Genomic DNA, 21831 nt, shown 5'->3' with positions numbered 1-21831 from the left:
TTGGATGGTTGGACTACTTTACTCTTGCTGCTGCTTCCTTCAACAGCTCTAGAAGCAAGGCTTGGCCCAGGCTTCGTTGAACACTGAGGATTTGGGAATAGGGGCTGTGCGGGCCCAAAGTTCCTGGGCATACAGCCACCTCACAAACTTGGGGGATGGGCAGGAACAAGGGCAACCTCCTAGTTGTTTGTGCCAGGGCACCTCTGGCAGCTTTGCATAGCTTGCTGTCTATCTCGCTTTCTGGGGCTGGAGCTACGCTATTAAAAGTCAGGTCTCTCCCCTCTGTTTGTGCTTTCTTTTGGCCTCAGCCTCTGCTCAGGGCGGAAGCCTCCTTCCTGGACCCTAGGGATAAATTATACTTCACTAATAGGCACCCTAGGACTTGTGTTGACGTCAGCATGTAGGGGTGGACATGGCTTGGGGGAGGAAGCTTCAAAATCTCCAGAACAGGAGCATCAACCTTTCTCTTGCCTCCCCTCCCTGGTGATTCAGGGAAGCAGTGCCCTTCCCTGAGGAACAGGTTTAAAACCCAGCTAAGGCAAGGTGCCTGTTTACTCAGCAAATAGGGCAGGAAGTGGCTGCTGGATACTGCCACAGGCCACCAGCCTCATCAATTATTAACCATGTGTGAGCTAGAATAGTCAGGGAGACTGGAAAAAATGGCTGCCAGCTCCACTCCCTTTGTCCTCTGCTGAAGAAGGGAAAAGACCTGGTGTGTTTCCACCCAGAGGTCATGGACTTGGCAAACCTGCCAAGCTGGGCTGTTCTAAGCTACCATCCTGGGAATGAACGACAGAACTAGTCGAGTGTGCTTTCAAAGGGACCCTGGTCCCACTTCTTGGCACAGACAGAAACCAGCTCAAGCTGGAGGCTCTGGTTCTGACCAAGGCAAGCTAAAGACCTGCCTGCTGTCAAGCAGGCAGAACTCAAGTAACTCTGCCTCAAGACACCACACCAGTACTTCCTGTCAGGAGATACCCTTGGAAATGGCAACCAGAGTTCATTCTTTCCCTCTAGACACATTGACCTAAAATACACACAGACTGTTTTCACTTTATTCTACTTTTTATGTATTCTCCTGCTGCCAGATCTGGAGGCAGAACATGATGTGCGCCCAGCAGCCCAGCTTTGAGCCATATTTTCTGTTTCATCCCCCCCACCCCCAACTCACCCTAGGCTCCTTGCCCAGGTATTGGGATAAGAGCAGAATATACAAGGACCCACCATCCTTGCCCCTAATGGTGAGACCCATCTTGTGTAGATCAGAAGTTCCAATGAGGCATGAGAGCTGATTCAAGGTCATCTTCCCAATATGCTCACTGATTTGATCAGATTTGGGTGGTGTGCTGGCCAGGAGCTGGTGGCTGCAATGCCTCCAATTGACTGAGGAGGACAGGGATGTGAGGGCGTTGCTGGGGGTCCACAGTCATCATAGAGGCCAACAGCTGTCGCAATGCTGAAGAATGCCTGTGGGATGGGGAAGGCAGAGGACTGGAGGACACCTAGAACTGCTAGGATTCCAACTCGGCTGGCTCTAGGCCAAGTCTACAATGCTCAGTGTCCTCTTACTCCTCACCTGGGGCTTTGTGGGATGCTGAGGTCATTCTGCACAGCAAGGGCCACACTGTCACCTTTCTGGAACACCATATCATAAGGGCCTTCCCCAAACATCATTGCATAAAGCACACAGCCTAGGGACTGAGCATAATTTGGTTAGTTCCTGGAAGGTGAAAAATGGCATCTCTCTCCTTATTGCTATGGTAAAAGGAGACCATGTAAGCTAAAAATATGCCAACCTCGCTCCAAGGAACCATGTTAGCAGGAAGGAGGTCTGTGTGCCCCTGCTTAGCCAGTGCCTCTAGCAGTTCAGCCACAGTGATTGCACAGCTTCCTGAGAACAGTGTCAGTGATGGTTCCCAGGAAGGAAGTGGACGGGTATGGAGACATACTGTGGCTCTGGGGTTCCATGCAACAGAAACCAAGTCTCCTTCCCTTTAATCCAAAATAGTTACAAAGCCACACCCCTCTCCACCCAGGTTCCCACCCACATGCTCCTCACCCAGACATCAGTCCGCTCATCGATGACACAGTGGCTTTGCACAGAAAAAAGTTCAGGTGCCCGGTAGGAGATGGTGCACCGCTGGGCTGCCCAGTCCTGGAACAGTGTCCCCAGAGCTCAAAAGTGGAGCACAAGCCATATCATGTGACCAAATTGGTGCATGCATCAGAATGGTCTGGGGATGGGGAGGAGATGGCCAAAGAAACCTGGGGACTCTCTTACCTGTAGAGCTAGGGCCTGGCGAGATCCCTCCACTTGGATGCATGCTTGATTCATAGAACCCAAGTCCATTAAAACCGGCTGCCCCTCATCACCAAGCAAAATATTGGTGGGCTTCAGGTCCCTGGAGGGAAGTGAAAATGACCCAAAGGCATCCTGGGTAGGTAGGCTGGTATCCCAGGGAGCACCATGAAGAGAGTGCAGAGAAACCCCACTTCTCTTGGCATTGCTCTTTCCCCTGGCTTCAATAAGTGTAGGGCCCGCCCACTGACCTGTGTGCATAACCTTTGGCATGAATGGCCTCAAGGCCTCTGCAGATACCCAGCAACAACGGAAGGATTTGGTCTTCAGTCAGGAAGTTGCCTTGGTCCTTCAGCCTTTCTATCTCATTCCACAGTGTACCTCTCTACAACACAAGTTTTCCGTGTTGAGACATTCTGAAGCTTCCATTTCCCAGGATTCTATTTTGTGTTGAAGTCTGTCAACCCTTTTACCACATACACTCTCACTGATCATTTGGGGCTATGTGTGATGTCAAGTTCATAGGGGATCCTATGGTTCTCTGAGCCCCAAATATAAAGTGGCCAAAACCAGGGTGTGTGTTCCTAGGGTATTTATATTTGACTGCCCACAGAGCCCTTGGTGGGGTTGTACAATGCTACAATCCCCTCTATAACCACAAGCTTTTCTGACCTTGAAGAAGGGTAGCAGCAGCCAGGCTTCATGCTTAGCACCTCGTTCTTTCAAAGAGTAAGCCATGAGGCGAAGGATGTTTGGATGCTGGAAGAGGCGATGCATGTCTGCCTCTCGTTGGGCCTCTTCCTGGTCCTGCTGCTCATGACACAGGATTCGCTTCAGGGCGTAGAAGTGTCCATCATGTAAGCCCTCCACTAGGTCCACGTAGCTGAACCCACTGTGGGCCAAAGGGGTCGATGAAGGACCACGGTCGTCTCCCATATGGCTTAGACCCCGAGAAATTCCCTTAGGGAAGGGTGCCTCTCACATGGAGTAGAAACCCTCCCACGATGTAGTTCTCATATAGTTTCAAGACGTTAAGGTCTGCCATCTTCAAGAGCAGGGGCACAGAAATCACTGAGACCCTTTGGTCTGAGCATAAGATGCTCAATTAATTTCAAGTAACAATCAAAATTTAGTAAGTGCTCATGAGCCAGGCACTGGGTGACATGTTTTAAAGAATATACTATCTAACTTAGTTTTCTCACCAGTCCCTCAGTGAGACATTATAATCATCTCCGTTTAAGCAGAAGAAACCAGTTTACTTAAGGTCACACAAAGTAGATTCAGGAGGCCAGGGCCTAGAATACAATTCTTGACCTATTCAGCTAACCGGTCAGGTGAGGTAGAATCTAAGGCTAATACTCTTGTGTCCCTATTACTGCCCCTAAATGACCTGGGTCTAGCTAAGTGACTTCCATACACTCACCCCTCCCCCAATTTCTGGACGAAGAGGTAACGCTTATTGTCAATGATGACAGTTCCCCGGGAACAGACACACAGTGCATGGCCCATAGCGTCTCAGTCATCCTCTTCAAGGATGGTCTTTCTTCCAGGGAGAGTGGGCTCTTCCAGACGATGGGTTGGGGTCCCGGCGGATCATGCTGGAATGAAAACAGCAGGTCGCGGGTAAAGAACAATCCAGACAGCCACTGAGATACCAACCAGTAGAGCTCAGGTTCACCTCCGAGAACCCAGATTCACATCTAAAGAAAACAGTCCCTGGTGACTCCAGCTCTAAGAAGGCTGAGTTCTGGCACCCCAAAGCCTCAGGCCACGCTGTGTCTTACCAGGCCGCTTCCTTCAACCCCGGCCCACCTTCGGCCAGGTCCAGCTCTCACACCCGTGAGGCATGGGGTGGCGCAGTAGGTGCGGGACTCGAGCCCACCTCTGGCCGAGTCCACCCTCCGTCGCTGAGGACCGAGCACAGGATCTGCCAATACAAACTCTTCAGTGACCTGGCTCCTGCCTGTGCAAAGGGCCAGGGACCGGAAGCTACGGTGACATCATCAGTCCGCGTCGAAGTAACGGCCTGCTGTATCCTAGCAACAAGAGGCGGCAAGAGGATGTGGGGACCCGGAAGTGAGAGGCCGGGGCCGGGCTAGACCTGGGGTGGGTTGGTTTCTATATCTCGCCGAGGGTTCCCACTTGCCCTTCAGTAAGGGTCAAGACGCAGGGACTTGTACCAAAGGGGAGCAAAGCAGGGCTCTGCCCGAGTCCCCTAGGACCTCCGTCTCTCAATGTCGGAGGTAGGAGGCCTTATAGCTCCCGCGCGCTGGAGTTAGAAAGTGACTTATTACAATCTAGCTTTGAGGAGGGACCAGAGAAAGGCGGGTGCTGACCCTTAGATCCCTGGAGGTCTGACCCCTTAATACTTTTAGGGGTCTGGCCTGTGTTCCACTACCTGGCCAGTGTCAGAGTGTGCCCTTGAACTAGATGCCAGTTTCTAAATCTGGTCCTAACAGTCTCCTAGCTTTGTCACCTCCAGGAATTAGTCTTTCAGATCCGCATGTTTCCCAGCTGTAAGTCAGTACCTACAGCAAAGTGTTGTGAATTATGAGGCCAAAGTGACTAGTTCAATCCCAGCTCTACTGAACTAGTTGTGACTTTGGACAGTCACGTAATATTTCCAACCTTCATTTTCCTCGTGTGTAAGATGAGAATGAAAATCATTTCATGGGCTGTTTCAAAACTAAATGAGATGTCTTTTGTACAGTTTTTGAAACATAGCCTTCAGTGTGTGTTAATAAACAGAAATTATAGTATTTTCTACCCTGACCCTGAAATCCACTGGTGTGAAGGCAGAAGAAATGGAAAATTAGACTTCTAAGCTTATGCAGTTTTCGTCACATCTCCTGCCTAGACAGACAGGTATATATTGGAAAGGGGTGCGCCTTAAAAATAAGAGTGACCAGAACAGGCTCCTTGTAACCCATTTCCCCTTTTCATAGTCATGATCACCATGAAGATTTTCTGGTTTCCACTGTTTCTGAATCCGTTTTGACCCTACTGCTACCATTCATATAGATTTAGCCTGATTTGTGCCAGATCCTTTGCTAGTCATGAGGACATAAGACGCCGTTCCCGCCCTCCGAGAGTTCAGCGTAGAAGAGCAAGCTTGTTAAAGTACAGACTTTAATTCTACAGGTCTGGGGTAGGACCCGAGATTCTGCGTTTCTAACTAGCTCCCAGGTGATGCTAATGGAGTTGATTCGGGTTCAGCACTTCGAGAAGTAATATATAGAGGATTTTACAAACTAGTGGATGGTGGAAGGCTACGGGCAGAGTCCGGGTTAACTGGCCTGAAAACTTGAGGTGGTCTCCGCCCCTTTGCTTGATGAGGTTCCCTCCCAGGAATCCGACACGTGACGGGTGGGAAAGCCCTCACTGAATAGAAGAACTTTGTAAGGTCCGAAGATGCCACCCGACCTGCCTTCCCTGCTCCTGCGGCTTGTGATTCTGCTGCTGCTGTCCCAGGTAAACCGAGAGGGTCAGACTGCCTGTCTGGGTGTGGGGAGGGAAAAACAGAAAACAGTGGAGAAATAGCTAACTACTGACAAGGCCAGTTTTATCTCTTAAGCACTTGGCAGACACTGACCCTTACTCCCGACCACTCGAGCCAGACTTTTGCCCTTCCAGGCAGAAGCTCGCTCCTTCGTAGTGGATCGGCAACATGACAGATTCCTCCTGGACGGGGTCCCGTTCCGCTATATTTCTGGCAGCCTGCACTACTTTCGCGTACCGCGGGTTCTTTGGGCCGATCGACTTCTCAAGATGAAATTGAGCGGCCTCAACGCTGTGCAATTGTAAGAAGTGCTCGCGAGAGCTTTGTGAAAGCGAGGTTTACTCTTCTTTAAAATTGGGGGGGGGGGGTTCCCCAGGAAACTGACTGGGTTTGTAAAGGGTTTGAGCTCCAGGACCCCTCAGGCAAGGGTGAGAAAGGGCGGCCCAGAACCTCTTTCTAGCTGCATCTCTGCAAGTTCTGAGTTTCCTAGGGAAACTCTAGGTCTTATTAACATCTTCGTTTCTCAGTTATGTGCCCTGGAACTACCATGAGCCAGAACCTGGGATCTATAACTTTAATGGCAGCCGGGACCTCACTGCCTTTCTGAATGAGGCAGCTAAAGCAAACCTGTTGGTCATTCTGAGACCAGGACCTTACATCTGTGCTGAGTGGGAGATGGTGAGTTAGTTGGAAAAGAGCAGAACCAGAGGTGATGTTCCTGTGGGTTTCAACTCTTTTCTGCCCACACTCTAGGGGCCATTTCCAGTGCTATACTTAATCCCCTCCCTTCTTGCCTCCCCCACTGTACCTCAAAGCAAAACTTGTCTCAACTTGTCTCAAGCTCAAGAAGAGATGGCTTATCCTGTAATCCCAGAATTTAGGTTGGGACAGACTGAAGCTAGCCTGGACTACAGAGTGAAACCCTGTATCAAATCAGAAACAAACCCTCCTAGCTACTCATGTGTTGCCTTTATGTTTTCCTTAAGGGAGGTCTCCCATCTTGGTTGCTTCGAAACCGTGATATTCATCTGAGAACCTCAGATCCTGGTGAGTTGAGACAACAAAATGAATGCCTGAACAAGAGGCCACCCCTCATTTAGAGGTCATACATTTATTCTTTCCTTCACATCTAGCAGGATGCTAGAAACTGAGAACTCAAAGACCTAGTCCTGTGCAAAATAAAACAGAGTAGTGTGAGCTGCAGAGCAGGCAAGTGATGCACGCCTATAATCCCAGTGCTTATAAGGTAGACATGGGAGGATCAGGAGTTTAAGATCATCCTCCACTATGTAGGAAGTTGGAAGCCAGCTTGGACTAAAGAGAAGTTGAATAACATGAAAGGAAAAAACAGAGTGGGAAAAACAGTTGTTTTTCAAAACTATAAATAAGATCATATACTGTACAAAAGCTACATAAATAAGGAGTTGAAATAATGAATAATGAGAAGTATTGAGGGTAGTGAAAAGAGACTTTCTGAGAAGGTTAACATTTTAGTTGGCTTTTGTGAAAGAGAAAGCACTGATCGAGTGACAAATGTGGCAGAAACATGGCGGGATGGAGGCAAGTAGAACAGCATGCCTGGAGCAGTAGTCAGGGAGGCAGGACTGTGACTGGGAACTTAAGCTGAGATGATTATGCAAATGGTAGAGGCCCTTGCAGTTCTGTGATGGGGCTTTGTGATTTATTCCAATTACAGAAGAAAACCACTGGAAAATGTCCCCAGAATTATGGCACAGCTGGATTTGCTTTAATATCACTTCAGCCTGGGTGCAACTGGGTTAAAGAGAACAAGAGTGAAGGAGTGAATGGGTTCTTATGGTAGATGATCGACGGTGACGGTGCTCAAGTGCAGGGATAGTAGTGGGAGGGAAAAGAGGAAGACGGAAGAGACAGAGTGTAACAAGACTTGTGGATACACTTTTATTTGACGAGACTGCCAGATGTGGGCCATGGGTAGAAAAAGAGTCAATTTTCTGACCAGTCAAGTCTGTTCTTAGACATATCTCTTTCCTAATTTTCTTTTCTGAGTAATTTGGTTCATTTGTGTGGTAGATTTGACCTGCATTGACCCCAAAATATGTATCTCTCTCCTAGGACCTTTACCATGGCTTCTCCACACATGCCAAACTCCTGTGCTGTTTCTCTATTTAGATAAATAATAACAGATACTGACGTGCCGGTATGGCCTTTCAAAGCAACTATTTGCTTCTAGAGTTTTCCCATCCCAGCACTCTAAATACTGCAGTGTAACCCGTCACACCTCTCCTCTCACTCCACACTCTTTCCTGTCACCCTCCATTCAGTCTGTCAGTGTTGAATTTAACTATTTCTGGTCACTTACACTGCCGCCTACTGGTACAGACCTCCCCTGCTGACATCTTAACTGCACCCTCATTGCTCTTCCTAGTTGGCCTTTCCTCACATGGAGTCTATTCTTAGTCTAGCAACTTGTGGGCTTCTATGAAAACAGTTTAAAACGTCCATCTCCAGTCAAGTCATTCAAGATGAGCCACATACTCAGCCTCCCAGGCCATAGGCCTGGCTCCCTGGTGTCCGCTGCTGCTTGCTTCCTTGGCCCCCTCCATACTGCCCTTGTTGCTGTTCTGCATACTTTCCCGCCTCAGTGTCAGGCATTGCATATGGTGCTTCCACAGGACCTCTGCAGAAATCACCTTCCGTGATAACTTCCAGCCACCATCTAAGGTTTTTTTTTTTCTTTTAAAGAGATTTATTTATTTATTATGTATACATTGTTCTGCCTGCGTGTACACCAGCAGGTCAGAAGAGGGCATCAGATCTCATTACAGATGGTTGTGAGCCACCATGTGGTTGCTGGGAATTGAACTCAGGACCTCTGGAAGAGCAGTCAGTGCTCTTAACCACTGAGCCATCTCTCCAGCCCCACCATCTAGGTTTTAAGCATTCCATACCGAAACTATCGTATGCCTCCTTTCCTGCCTTGTTCTTCTTGCCCCTAACACACTTTGTAGTTTTCTCATATATTTATTGTCTGCCTCCACTCGAGAAAGAACCCACAGGGCAAAGATTGCTTCTGCCTGCTGTCCCTTCTATACATCTAGGACAGTGCTTGAAGCAGAGTCACAGACACCCCATGCATATTTTTTGAGTGAATAAATGTGGTTTCATATGTGCTTAGATGGGTCTCTTTGATGTAAACATAGGAAGAAAAAATAATTCAATGATTTTAGATTTTTTTACAAAATGAGCTGGGCATGGTGGTATACGTAATGCCCTCGGGTAGCAGAGTCAAGCAAACTTCTTTGAGTTTAAGGCCAACCTGTGTATACAGGAAGTTCTAGGCCAGCCAGGGCTACAAACCTTTTCTTTTCCAAACAAAAAGGAAGTAATACTTATGAGATGGGTCAACAGGCAGAAGTACTTGCTTCCAAACCTAACGACCTGAGTTTGATGCCCTTGGATTCCTGTGGTGAAGGGGGAGAACCGACTTCTGCAAGTTGTCTTTGACCTCTGCAAACCTGCCGTGGCTTGAATGCATACACACACTAAATAAATGTAATTTAAAGCTTCTTTTAAGAATTTAAGAATGAGCCAGACATGCCTTCAATACCAGCACTCAGGAGCAGAGGCAGGCAGATCTCTGTGAGTTTGAGGCCAGCCTGGTGTACAAAGCAAGTCCAGGACAGCCAGGGCTACACAGCGAAACAAACAAATAATTCAAAACTGGCCAGAAGGTGGTAGCATACACTCCAATCCCAGCACTCTATTGGCAGAGGCAAGCGATCTCTTGAGTTCTAGGTCAAACTGATCTACAGTGATTTCCAAGACAGCCAGGGCCACATGGAGAAACTCTGTCTTAAAAACATGAACAACAAAAAAATAATTTTAAAATTTTCTTTAAAATACCTTTCACTGAGTCTACCCAGAGACTCTGCTGTTTCCTCCGGTGGGCAGGAGCTCTGTCCTCCGGTGGGCAGGAGCTCTGTCCTCCGGTGGGCAGGGGTACTCCATCAGCACTGGATCCTGCCATTGGTTAAAGACAGTCGTTCAAATACTATTTGTCATGTCCTTAAAAGAGCCCACATGAAGTGAGACTGTGACAAAAGGGTCCAATCTTATCTGGGGACAGTAGAGGTTTGTTTGTTTGAGGCAGGTTCTCATGTAGTCCAGGCTGGCCCGTGGCACAACCTTGTTGCTATTAGAATTTAGAATTCCTCACAGCTTTGAATTCCTATTCCTCCTGTGCTGGGAGGGGCTTTCTGGAGGAAGTTTATAACAAAGAGGAAGATTTAGTCATGTGCAAGTCTTTAATCCTAGCCCTAGGAGGTTGAGGATGACAGATCTCCTGAATTCAAGGACAGCCTGATTTACATAGTAAGTTCCTAGACTTCATAGAAAAACCTTGTCTGGAAAAAAAAAGGAGTATAGGCGTGAGAGAAAATGCCTGTCACCATGCTTGGTGACCCAAATGCATGGTTTGAGATCCAGGTGGTGGAAGGAGACAAGTGAGTCCTCAAGGTTATGGTTCACACATGTGCCACAGCATATACATTTATTCATACATACACCAGGATTGCTCTCAACAACACTGAATTTAACTACTCTGGTTATCCCTACTTTGATCTGCTGGTCCAAACCACTCCTCGGCTGGCATACACATCTTAATAACACACATGCATGTATGTATTTATGTATAAATGTGTGTGTGTGTGTGTGTGTGTGTGTGTGTGTGTGTGTGTGTGTGTGTGTGATTTAAAAGCATGAGCATAAAGCATTGAGGCATGAGTTAGCATCAACTAGGGAAAGGAGAAGAGGAGGAAAAGTGTCAGGCAGAGAACATAACATGAAGTCATTGAGGGAATTCTAAAAGTAATAAATAGGAGTTGAGAATTTAAGGCATAATGTATGGACTGACTGAATACAGGTCAAATACTCCTTTCCTGTTAAATTTCACAGTACTCTTAGGTGCTAGCTGATTATATATAGCTCATAGAGTGTTTAGCCTTATCATATGTGGAGTCTTAGGACACTACAGTTTCCTGTGCTGAGAGTTTCCTCTAAGAGTCACTGCTCCTGAGGCTGGAGTGATGACCTAGCACATCAGAGCATTGACTGCTCTTATAAAGGACCTAGGCTTGATTTCCAGCACCCATGTGGTGGCTCATTACTGTAACTCCAGTTCCCGAGGATCCAACCCTCTAGATTCTGGCCTCCTCTACAGTCACCAAGCACTTGGTACAAAGACATACATGCAGCCAAAAATACTCATACACATACACATAAAAAATTAAATAATTAAAATTTTTACTGCTCTTTCAATTTAGTTGTAAGCCAGGGAAAAGGATACTACAGCCCAGACTTAGCACTGAGGTTGCTGTCAAAGATGCTGGGGGTGTTGTTGAGACCTGGAAATTCATGGCCCCTAATAAGCAGAGCTCCTTCCTTTAGCCTTCCTTCATGCTGTGGACTCCTGGTTCAAGGTTTTGCTGCCAAAGATATATCCATTTCTCTACCACAATGGGGGCAACATCATTAGCATTCAGGTATGAATGGGAAGTGGACGGGCCACAAGACGCAGGTGCGCACTGTTTTTAACCTTTGTCTCATAGCTGGGCTTCTCTTTTCATTGTCCCTGGCAGGTGGAGAATGAATATGGTAGCTACAAGGTCTGTGATTTCAAGTATATGAGACACTTGGCTGGCCTCTTCCGTGCATTACTAGGAGACGAGATCTTGCTCTTCACCACAGATGGGCCTCAAGGACTCAGATGTGGTTCCCTTCAGGGACTCTATGCCACTGTAGATTTTGGCCCAGGTCTCTTAAACAAGGGTTGGGAGTGGAGTCTGGGACACAGTCACCTCCTCTGTGATGTTTTTGGGTTTTTTTTGTTTGTTTGTTTGTTTGTTTTTTTAACACTTTTTTTCCTTTTTGCAGCTGACAACGTGACCAGAATCTTTTCCCTGCTTCGGGAGTATGAACCTCATGGGCCATTGGTGAGAGGCCATAGGAAGGGGAATGAGAAAAACAATCCGGCTGGAATGGGTCCAGCTTGTTCCCACCTCACTGTGGCTCCTTTCACTTCTCCCTCTAGGTGAACTCCGAGTATTATACAGGCTGGCTGGATTACTGGGGCCAAAACCACTCCACACGGTCCACTCCAGCTGTAGCTAGAGGACTAGAAAGAATACTCAAGTTGGGAGCCAGTGTGAACATGTAACTGGACACACAATATGTTCCTGGGAGCTGGGGTTTAAAGTTAAGATTCCACAGGTCAGATTGTGCCCTTTCCCCCACTTACCCCACTTTAGGTATATGTTTCATGGAGGTACCAACTTTGGATACTGGAATGGTAAGTATCATCTCTTTGGGGGACTCAGGGAGGACACAAGGAATCATATGCTTGGTCTGGGTAGATTAGCCTATGTAGAAGCTGTATATAGCAACCACTTTTTTCTCGCATGGCAAGGTTTTCTGCATGAGGCTCTGTGCTTAGTGCTTATCACCTAAGATGAAGTTGAATTAATTAAAGTACTTTAACGCAGGTGCTGATGACAAGGGGTACTTCCTTCCGATTACTACCAGCTACGACTATGATGCACCCATATCTGAAGCAGGAGACCCCACACCTAAGCTTTTTGCAATTCAAAATGTCATCAGCAAGGTGCCCTTTTAATTAATTGGGGAGAAGGGAGAGTGCCCATATTGTAAAGGAGCCCTACAAACTGGTGGTGTTTGTCTGGGAGAACAGAGCCCACTTAGCATTCTATGAAGCAGTTCCCACTCATATAGAACCATCTGGCGAATTCCACATGTGAAAAATTGTAGGGTTTTCATGACTCCCTCAGCCCATCCCTGGGTTCCAGGTCCAGAACCTCCTTTTAGAGCCTTGGATTGTTTTGGTTTTCCTATGACTACTGAGGGAATTTGGGCTCAGTTCCAGGAAATTCCCTTGGGACCTTTACCTCCCCCCAGCCCCAAGATGAAGCTTGGACCACTAACTATGAGCCTGGTAAGTTTCTCCTGTCTTTTCTGATTCTGATTTTATACTGTTGTTTTCTGAATCAGTTACCTTGAGCAGCCCTCAATTCCAGAAGTTTAACAGTAGATTGCCCTTTGTCCTCACAGGATGGGAATTTGCTGTCTTTCCTAGACTTTCTCTGCCCAGAAGGCCCCATCCATTCAGTTTTGCCATTGACCTTTGAGGCTGTCAAACTGGTAAGATATAAACTCATATCTGAAGGGAGTGGTAGGCTCCTTGAACAGCTACAGCCAAAAATCCCTTTGGCTACTAATCTTCCACGCATGCTCTATCTTATCACCATTTCATCTTAAGTCCTCATCCTTTAAGTCCTCATCCTTCTGTATCTAGGACCGTGGCTTTATGCTGTACCGGACCTATATGACTTACACTGTTTCAGAACCAACACCATTGTGGGTGCCAAATAATGGAATTCATGACCGTGCCTATGTGATGGTAGATGGGGTAAGAATCTAATCCTCAACCAAATTATGCTTTCAATTCCATCCCTTCCCCAAATACCCTTTGGCTTTAAATTTTCCCCATCCCCATTCCTTCCCCATCTGTCTGCCCAGGTTCTAAGCTAGGATATGGGGAGAATGTGATAAGTTTTTTAACTAGGGACATGGTGGGGTGTACCTGCATTTCCAACACTAAGTAGTCTGAAGCCAGGAAGTCACAAGCCTGGGCTGTATAGTGACTTTTCAGTCTGGACAGAGACCCTGTTTCAAAAAAAGCAGATATCAGAAGAATGGTAGACAACCAATCAGGTGATTCCATTCTCCTGTCCTCCAAATAAAGTGTTCTAACATGACTCACTGTGTAGTGGCCAAGAACTAAACACTGGGTCCTTCCTTTACCAGAGCCTATCTCTCATCCACAGGTATTGAAGGGCATTCTGGAACGGAGCTTGAAAGAAGAACTGTATTTGACTGGGAAAGTAGGGACCAGGCTGGATATATTGCTAGAGAATATGGGGAGGCTCAGTTTTGGGTCTAACCACAGTGACTTCAAGGTGAGCTAGGCTTGTCTCTTCTTCCCCTGGACCCTTGTTAACCATCTTTCTTGGGGAGCTGGGCCTCATGGAAGAACTCTGCCATTAGGTGTAGGCAGAGGAATGATGCTTGAGGATGTGGCCAGGGCCAGTTCCATTCCAGGCTTGCTGGGGACATTGTGGGCCCTGACTCAGTGAGTGACTTTGCACTTGCTTCCCCACAGGGCCTGTTAGAACCACCACTTCTGGGGCAGACAGTCCTCACTGGGTGGATGATGTTCCCTCTCAAGGTGGATAAGCTTGTAAAATGGTGGATCCCCTTGCAGCTGATGAAAAGAGCCCAGCCTCAAGCTCCCTCTGTCCCTGCCTTCTATTCTGCAAAGTTTCCGGCTTTAGGCTTACTTGGGGACACATTTCTCTATCTACCTGGATGGACCAAGGTATTGCTAATGGTGGTAGAAGGAATTGTGGGGGGCACATTCAAGAAAACAAAATTGGAAATACACATTTCAATCTGATCAGAAACCTGAAAGGGGGTAAGTCTACCCATAGAGAGCTGATCCTTTGTTTTTCTACTCCATCCCTTCCCCCAGGGCCAAGTATGGATCAATGGGTTTAACCTGGGTCGGTACTGGACAATGCGGGGTCCACAACAGACCCTATACGTGCCAAGACCTCTGCTGTTTGGTAGCTCAATCAACAAAATCACATTGCTGGAACTAGAAGATGTGCCTCATGACCCCCAGATCCAATTTTTGGATAAGCCTATCCTCAATAGCACTTTGCATTGGGGGTATAACTATCTTCTCTCAGAACCACAAGGTTCCTATGAACCAATAGAGTTAAGTGGGCACTGAAAGATGACCCTGGAGTCTGGGACACAGGGCAGGATCCTTTGATGACGGCCACAGTGACCATAAAGAATCAAAGGCTACAATCCCTCTGAGTGTAAGTACATACACAGTTTTCTTGCCAAACTTTATTGTGATTAAAATTCCAAAGACAGTACTGGCCCCACACACCTTTGGGGCCCTGTCTTTGCCCCAGTTCCTGAGTGTCCTTCACTGCCCATCTTCCAAATAATGTCAAGCTTCACAAGGAGGAAGAGAGCTCTAGGTCTGGATGTGTCCTCTTGGGACCCAGAGTTGGCCCCAGGTGGCTATAAGAAATCATGATGACGGCCTCCCTGCCTGACTGCGATGGTCTCGAAGGCAACGTGTGGAGCAGAAAGAGAAATCGAGGTAGTGAAAGGGAATGAGGCCTTGGAGGGACACACCACAACTCCAGCAGCGCCTGAACAGAAGGAAGAAAAATGGCTGGACAGGTACCCACAAGCTTTCCCATCTAAGCATAGCCCAGCCCTTAAAGGTCCCAGGGATCTCAAGTCCCCTTTGCAACCCTTCTGAACACCATGATGTTCAGAAGGCTCCTGTAACAACTCATCCCCTGGCCCCCATACCCAGCATTGACAACTGCAGAGTCAGGAACTGGAGGGCTAGGGGCTCCCAACTGGGCAGCAAGTCGGCGCTCTGCAGCCAGAGCTCTCTGCAAAAAAAGAGAAGATGTTACAGTCCAAAGTCCCAGCGATGAACAGTACACTCAGGAAATAATGGTTCAGTCTCGGGAGGGAGGCAGGCTCCACCGAAGTCAGACAGCGTAAGACCCTACAGCCTCACCTTCTCTCGGTCACTGAGGGCAGCAAACCGCCTTCGCTCCTCTTGCTCCTGTTCTTCCTGTTCCCTCTGCTTCCGCTGCTGTTGCTCCCGCTGCCGTCGAGCTGCCTTCTGCTCCTTTTTCCTTGTAGCCTGCCGGGCCTCCATTTCTTGAGTCAATGGCCCTGGCACCTGGAAGATTTCCCAAAGGTATTATAAAACTACAAGGAAGCAGAATGGACCTAATGAGGATCTCTGATGCCCTCCACTCTAGCTCCTTTTCCAGCTCACCCGAGCCTTGCTGTAATCATAAGCATCAAGATTCTTCTCCATGAACCTCCGGAATTCATTACGCGTTGATCTGTCAGCTGCTACAGTATAAGGTGGCCGAGCCCTAGAGTCACTAAAGACAAAAACCCAAAACCAAGTTTAACTCCTGCTTTTCCTGGCACTGCACAAGGAAAGAGTATCAAGTGCCAACATGAGCCACCATGTTATGCTCTCTACACCTAAATGGGGCCAAGGAGATACTCACTGCACAGTGGGGTCAGCACCTGCCTCCAACAGCAAACGAACTACTAAGCCTCTTCCAGCTGCGGCTGCTGCATGCAGGAGAGTAAAGCCACCAGAGCCCAAAGGGGCACTGAGTAGGGACATAACTCCAGGGTCTACAGGCCCAGTGGCTAGCTGCAGCTTTAGCACCTCAACTTCCCCAGCACGACAAGCAGCTAGAAGCATATCCCAGAGCTCTGGTTGACCAGGGGCTTTGGCCTCATCGACCAAAGTGTCCAATGGGGTTGCAACCACTTGGGTTGGCTGTGAGAATGGCTCATCTTGAGGTTGCTGAAGAAGGGGCCCATGTGCCCCACATTGCTGCTTTTGACTTCTCTCCTTCTTTTTCCTCTTCTTCCTCCGCTTGGGCAATACTTCAAATTCACGAAGATCCAGGGTCCCCAGTGTCAGCTCTACTAGCTCCAACTCTACTTCGGAGCCATCTTCTTCCTGAGACTCGGAACCTAGAAAAGGATATGATCTCAGATCTGTCTAAGGAATAGGGAGAGGGTAGAAAGATGTGGGCTTCCTCAGATGGGTTTACATTTATAAAAAGATACTCCAGATCATCCTGAAATGAAGTGTTTTTATTCTGTCCCTGGACTCTCCCTGTCCCTGTTTTTAAACAGAACAGTACAAAGTAAAGCACCAACATGGTGGCACATACCTTTAATTCCAGCCCTTGGGAGGCAGAGGCAGGTGGATCTCTATGAGATCAGGGCCAGCCTGGTTTATCTGGCTGAATTCCAAGACAACCAGAGCTATATAGTGAGACCTGCCTTAAAAACCCCAAAATCCCAACAACATCAAAAAACAAAAGCAATCAAAAAAAAAAAAAATTCCAAAAGTAAAGGAAAGCAATGTTTAGCCCCAAGCACAGCATCCAATCAAACTCAAACAACACATTCCCTCCACGTTAAATACCAGGAATATATCCATGAACAGTCCTAAGATTTAGCAAGTCACTAAAGATGTCTCAGTTGACAGATGTGGTAGTATATGCCTGTAATCCCAGCATTTGGGAACTGGAAGCAAAAGGACAGTGCGTTTAAGATCAACCTGGACGACAGACAGTCCAGGCCAGCCTGGGCTAGGCAACAAAGACCCTGCCTGGTTCAGAAAGCAGCTTAGTGTGGTGGTTCGTGTATAATCCCAGCATTTGGGTGGCTGAGGCAGGAAGACTGCCATGATTTCAAGGCCAGTGTGGGTGCTATATAGTGAGCTCTAGACCAATCTGGGTTGAAGTGAGACACTCTCAAAACAACAAAAGGAAAACATGTTTCCTTTTACAACACACCTTATTTTTATAAACAGATGCTCACAGGGATGAGTGTATGGATGGCTGTGGGTATAGTTTAAGGGCTCACCTATCAACCTTTAGATGGGTCAGTTATGAGAATTGGCTACTGCATTTCCAAGGCAGATAGGCATTTTACAATTGCCAGATGGTGCTCAAACCTTGTTTGAGTGGTTCTTCATCCTGCCCAAGTGCCTTATTTGCATCACTAGGGACCTTTGTTTTTTCTTTCTCAGTATCCCTTTTCCTCTCTTCTCTCACTGGTTTGCAGTGTGTCTCAGGAGAGTGAAATCTGACCATTTCTCGAGGGTCTTCATCTGCCATGAAACAACAAAAAAACCTTTCTCAAATTTAGGCTTGGAAAAACTAACTCAGGTCAATTGTCTTGCAGTCCATGAGCTAGAAAACCCACTGGATTCACTGGTCTGTGTATGAAGTCCCCAGACCCGGAATACACACCATACACCTGCAAGGTGGTCAGCTTATGGAGTACACGCTGAAGCTCTCCAAAAGTGGGTCTGCGGGTGGTGAGAGGGATATCCCAAAGTCGGAAATCACTCCTTTGTAGGGGTGCCCCTTGGCCTCCAAAGAACAAGGACCGGCCAGAGCGTGGGGCATGCAGCAGTATTGTTTCTGCCTCTCCTAGTGCTTTGGACCAGGTTGGCCCTGCCAGCAGGTCACGAACATCCTAAAGAGAGTAACTCCACTTAGCATAGTTTCATCTGCTGCATTAAAAAAATCTTCAAACAATGGCCTTCTGATCATACAAAGGGAGAGGAAGATAGAAAAAAAATGAGAGAATGTTTCTGGAAATTCCTATTGTCTATCCCAAAAACTAGAAAAACATGAGATCAGTGGACTACCAGATCTGTAAGGCCTAACTCACCTTGTAGAGCATGGCTTCATTGTAACGCCTCAAGTTGGCTCCAGCAGAGCGGGATGCCCTACCCTGGGCATCCTGAAGGCCCTGGGCTGTGCCCCGCTTGGCCCGCACAGTGTAACGGTGAAAGGTTTTGTGTGCCACCACTTCTCTTCTGTAGATGGCACAAACTCAGTACTGGAGACTAGGCAGTACTCCCAAGTTAGTGGGGTACATCCATCCCCCATTCAACACCCTCTCACCCTTGGAAAATGGCACCAGCAAAATGCCCAGCTGCAGCCATGAGCACCACGTAGTGTCTGGGACCTCCATTTTGCAGGTTTTGTAGCAGCAATTCTGCCTTTTCTGGAGGAATCTAGAAGACACATCAACAAACATTCCACATGCTGTATGTATTAAAAACAAGAAACCAAGTGTTATATTGCATTATCTCACTCATTACAACCACCCTTGGCATCACTTCCATTTCACAAAAGATATTTGAGACTTCAAGAGGTAGTGGTGGAAGATGGGAATGATATAACCACAATTTAGACTTAATCCCATTACACTTGACCTTTTCAAGATCCTGGCCAGTTCAATTCAAGATTATGCTGTCAGGTACAATAGCCTTACCCAAAAGGAAGAAAATAAGACATACATTGGCTGAAGAAAACCTAGTATACAAAAGCTGGCACTGATCACACAACCTGTACTGTTACTTGCCTGGTGAGGGCCTAGGACACAACGATAGGCATAAAGAAACTGGCCCTGGGCGTTTCTGAAAAGGACCCGATGTGGGTAGAATCCAGGGGGTCGGTTGGGTTTTTCAGATTCAGCCCTCTCCTCATCCAGTGTCAGCAAGTCCTCTTCACTGGCTGAGTCTGAGTCTTCTGATCCTGAGATGCTGGAAAGATCTCCTGAAGACAAATATGGGACATACAAGTTTGACACTCCACCCCTGACCTTTCTTGGAATCCCAAGAGGTCTTTCCCACCCTGACCTTCTGCTCCCATACAGGTTTTTCTGTAACAAGCATTACCTCTGGAGCTTTGCCTTTCAAAGTCTGAAGCAGATAGGAGAGGCTTATTCTTGAGACGTTGTTTTAGGTTAAAGCGATGCCAATCAAGTTTATAATGTTCTCTCTGGTGTGAAGGAAAAGAGGGAGGCAGAGAGTGGAAATACAGCCTACCTTGGCTGTGTACAGTAGACAGAGCTAGTCACAGAACTATAGGAAATATACCCGGTTAATACTAAGTACACTAGACAACTATGGACCTTTATTAAACTCATGTCTTACCTCTTTCTACCCAGAATTACCTTCTGCTTCTAACATCTAATCCCATACTCTGACCTTTTACCTGTTCCTGGTGGTTCTGGAAGACCTGGTCACAGGCTGAACAAAATAATTTATCTGAAATATCCAGAGAACATGGAGATACTTTTCTCCCTGAGCTTGTGTTCTCTCCTGAAAGGAAGAAAAGGGTAATTGGAAATAGAAAGGGATTCTATCCAATCTACAGTGAACCTACAGTACCCAGGACTATATATATATTGAATACCTGATAATACAGAAGAAAAAAAGATGGCATGACTTTGCCTTCCAAGAATTTATAATCCGGCAATCATGAAATAAATCATACAGTAACTATTTTGTACAATAAATACTCTTGAAAAGATAAATGTACAATTAAATATTACATTTCAGTTATCAAAGTGGATTGTTTGGGGAAATCTTGTAGAAAACGGATGGTAATAAGGTTAAATCTTCTCCTGTTTGGTGTTGTGGCTTGAACTTAAGATCCCACACATCCTAAGAATGTTCTTCTGTACCACTGAACTCCTTTTTCATCCCACCCCCAACTCCTTTTTCAGTCTATTAAGTGCTACTCAACATATCCAAAGAACCATCTACCAAGGGTAAATTATCAAAACAGCCATCAATCAGGAAAATGTTTTCTGAGTCAATGTTTTCCAAATCCTCAGTCAGATACACAGTAAAGGCTAACTCCAGAAGTACTTCTCTCTCTCTACATCAAACTTAACTGGAGCTGGACTTGGTGATGCAGCTGGGAGGCAGAGGCAGACAGATTTCCTATGAGTTAGAGGTCAGTCTGGTCTACATAGTGAGCTCCAGGCCAACCAAAGTTTTCCAGTAAGACCCTGTCTCAAAAACAAAACAAAATGCCTCCATTGAAATGGATAATGGGCAATCCCTTATATTCCCTTGCTCCCAATAATGAACTTGTGGGTATACACAGTGGTCTCTCTGAGGATAAGCAAGCACACACCCAGGAAAACAAGTCCAGGGATGATCTGCCACATCTTGATACCTAACCAAAATCTTACATCACGGTGTCTGAAAGGTAACTGGACTTCAGCTCCTTTCCTAGTAAGCCCTAAAATACTTCTGCGGTACTGCGGATGAAACCCAGATCTACTAACACCTCTACATTCTCTAGCCCCCCTCCCCCACCAGACAAGGTCCCACTGTACAGTCTAGGTTGTTCTTAAACTCCCTCTTCTTGCCTTAGATTCCTAAATGCTGGGATTACAAGTGGGTGGCACAACTCCCAGATTAAAATTACTTTTAACCATATAAAACCAGTTTCTAAATTTACATCTTATAGTCCCAGTTACAGTGGACAACCAAAGCGCAAGAAAACACAGCCAAAGACAAAATTGCGTACAAAATCAGTCAATTCTGTACTTTGTAAAAGTGGATATATCTGACTAAAGCCCACTGAAATAGAGCTAGGTACGATGTTGATGTTTTAAAACCAGTGGTATTACTGTAACGAGATATAAACAACAGTTAGAAACTTTTGTGGTGACAATCCATGGCCCAGCCCTGTATATTTCACAAGGCTGAAATATACTGGGGAAAGAAAAGGGAGGGCAACAGAAAGAATCAGTGTGGATTCCTAAACTGGGAAATCATGATGTAAAAGTCTTCCGTGTTAATAGGCTCCACAGAACCCTGTGACGTTCCTCCAAGTTCCACCCCAAAGCATCCCGGATACCTGGACAGGAAGTACGCGGCGCCCAGGCCAGAGCCTCCCCGGGAGCTTGGCTCACCAGGCTCAGGCCCCGAACAAGTGGAGCTTCCCCGTTGAGGGTCAACAGGGAAACCGAGGCAGGGACTGGGGCTGCACGTGGAGCTGGCAACATGGCTGAAGAAGAAACGGAGGGCAGAAACAGCTCTCCAGAGCGAGATTCTACTACTGCGTCGGCAGCCGGCCTGGTCATCCCCACACAGAAAGGCCCCTCGGCCTTCACCCGCTACCACAACTCAGTTCTGCGGGAAATACGTGAGGATCTTCAGGAGTGAAATGGAAAGCACCGAGACCCAAATCGGGTCCAGGAGTCTACCAGTCAGAGGCTACCCAACCGATCTACTAGCACGGACACCGAACTTCGCCACTCGACCCGCTAATGTCCCAAGAGCAGAGCCACACGCAAGTCCACCGTTCGAAAACTGGATTTCTGCAACACACAACAATCCGGTAGCTACGGAGAGGCGAAGGGGACACACTGCCGCGCCCGTAGCCCAACCCCTCATCACGTAGAGCACACTATTGGTCCTCTGCTCTCCAAGACCCGCCTCTAACCTTCCGTCCTGCCCCCTGGGCTAAGAATTGGCCATCATGTCTCCACCCACTTTTTTCATTGGCCAGACTAG

At 47.1% G+C, this 21831-nt stretch overlaps 3 protein-coding genes across 9 annotated transcripts; 1 reads left to right on the top strand and 2 right to left on the bottom strand.

Moving 5' to 3' along the window:
• Positions 1-1041: 1041 nt before the first annotated feature.
• On the bottom strand, positions 1042-4278 carry Stk16 (serine/threonine kinase 16). Of its 2 annotated transcripts, NM_173142.1 has the most exons (8): positions 4084-4278; positions 3723-3897; positions 2972-3191; positions 2551-2684; positions 2282-2402; positions 2060-2155; positions 1577-1698; positions 1047-1467 (listed from the first exon to the last, which is right to left on the bottom strand). In NM_173142.1, exons 2-8 carry the CDS (start codon positions 3806-3808, stop codon positions 1329-1331), a joined length of 918 nt encoding a protein of 305 aa, NP_775165.1. In that variant the 5' UTR covers positions 3809-3897; positions 4084-4278; the 3' UTR covers positions 1047-1328. The 2 variants fall into 2 exon arrangements, with proteins under 2 accessions (XP_063122817.1, NP_775165.1); XM_063266747.1 differs by lacking the exons at positions 2060-2155; positions 4084-4278 and having other exon boundaries at positions 1042-1467; positions 3723-3863.
• Positions 4279-4386: 108 nt separating this feature from the next.
• Glb1l (galactosidase, beta 1-like) lies at positions 4387-16570 on the top strand. 3 transcript variants are annotated; one of them, NM_001127529.2, is made up of 17 exons: positions 4387-4405; positions 5441-5770; positions 5933-6099; positions 6326-6476; positions 6785-6845; positions 11226-11320; positions 11417-11591; positions 11712-11770; positions 11869-11990; positions 12086-12126; positions 12320-12438; positions 12712-12786; positions 12903-12992; positions 13147-13260; positions 13679-13810; positions 14014-14229; positions 14383-14723. In NM_001127529.2, the coding sequence occupies exons 2-17, from the start codon at positions 5711-5713 to the stop codon at positions 14644-14646; spliced, it is 1941 nt and encodes a 646-aa protein (NP_001121001.1). In that variant the 5' UTR covers positions 4387-4405; positions 5441-5710; the 3' UTR covers positions 14647-14723. The 3 variants fall into 3 exon arrangements, with proteins under 3 accessions (NP_001121001.1, XP_008765447.1, XP_038939293.1); XM_008767225.4 differs by lacking the exons at positions 4387-4405; positions 11226-11320; positions 11417-11591 and having other exon boundaries at positions 5648-5770; positions 14383-16570; XM_039083365.2 differs by lacking the exons at positions 4387-4405; positions 12712-12786; positions 12903-12992 and having other exon boundaries at positions 5648-5770; positions 14383-16570.
• Ankzf1 (ankyrin repeat and zinc finger peptidyl tRNA hydrolase 1) lies at positions 14733-21701 on the bottom strand. 4 transcript variants are annotated; one of them, NM_001014219.2, is made up of 13 exons: positions 21173-21701; positions 19511-19617; positions 19192-19294; positions 18876-19069; positions 18413-18525; positions 18177-18324; positions 17750-17978; positions 17452-17607; positions 15977-16457; positions 15733-15844; positions 15466-15633; positions 15249-15334; positions 14733-15082 (listed from the first exon to the last, which is right to left on the bottom strand). In NM_001014219.2, exons 1-13 carry the CDS (start codon positions 21396-21398, stop codon positions 14959-14961), a joined length of 2247 nt encoding a protein of 748 aa, NP_001014241.2. In that variant the 5' UTR covers positions 21399-21701; the 3' UTR covers positions 14733-14958. The 4 variants fall into 4 exon arrangements, 3 of the variants coding, with proteins under 3 accessions (NP_001014241.2, XP_063123481.1, XP_006245310.1); XM_063267411.1 differs by lacking the exon at positions 18177-18324 and having other exon boundaries at positions 14754-15082; positions 18413-18556; positions 21173-21398; XM_006245248.3 differs by lacking the exon at positions 17452-17607 and having other exon boundaries at positions 14754-15082; positions 21173-21398.
• Between the last annotated feature and the right edge of the window lie 130 nt (positions 21702-21831).

The sequence above is a fragment of the Rattus norvegicus genome, chromosome 9, assembly GCF_036323735.1.
Source record: "Rattus norvegicus strain BN/NHsdMcwi chromosome 9, GRCr8, whole genome shotgun sequence".
In the NCBI taxonomy this organism is placed as follows: Eukaryota; Metazoa; Chordata; class Mammalia; order Rodentia; family Muridae; genus Rattus; species Rattus norvegicus.
This window is presented reverse-complemented; position numbering and strand designations above follow the sequence as displayed.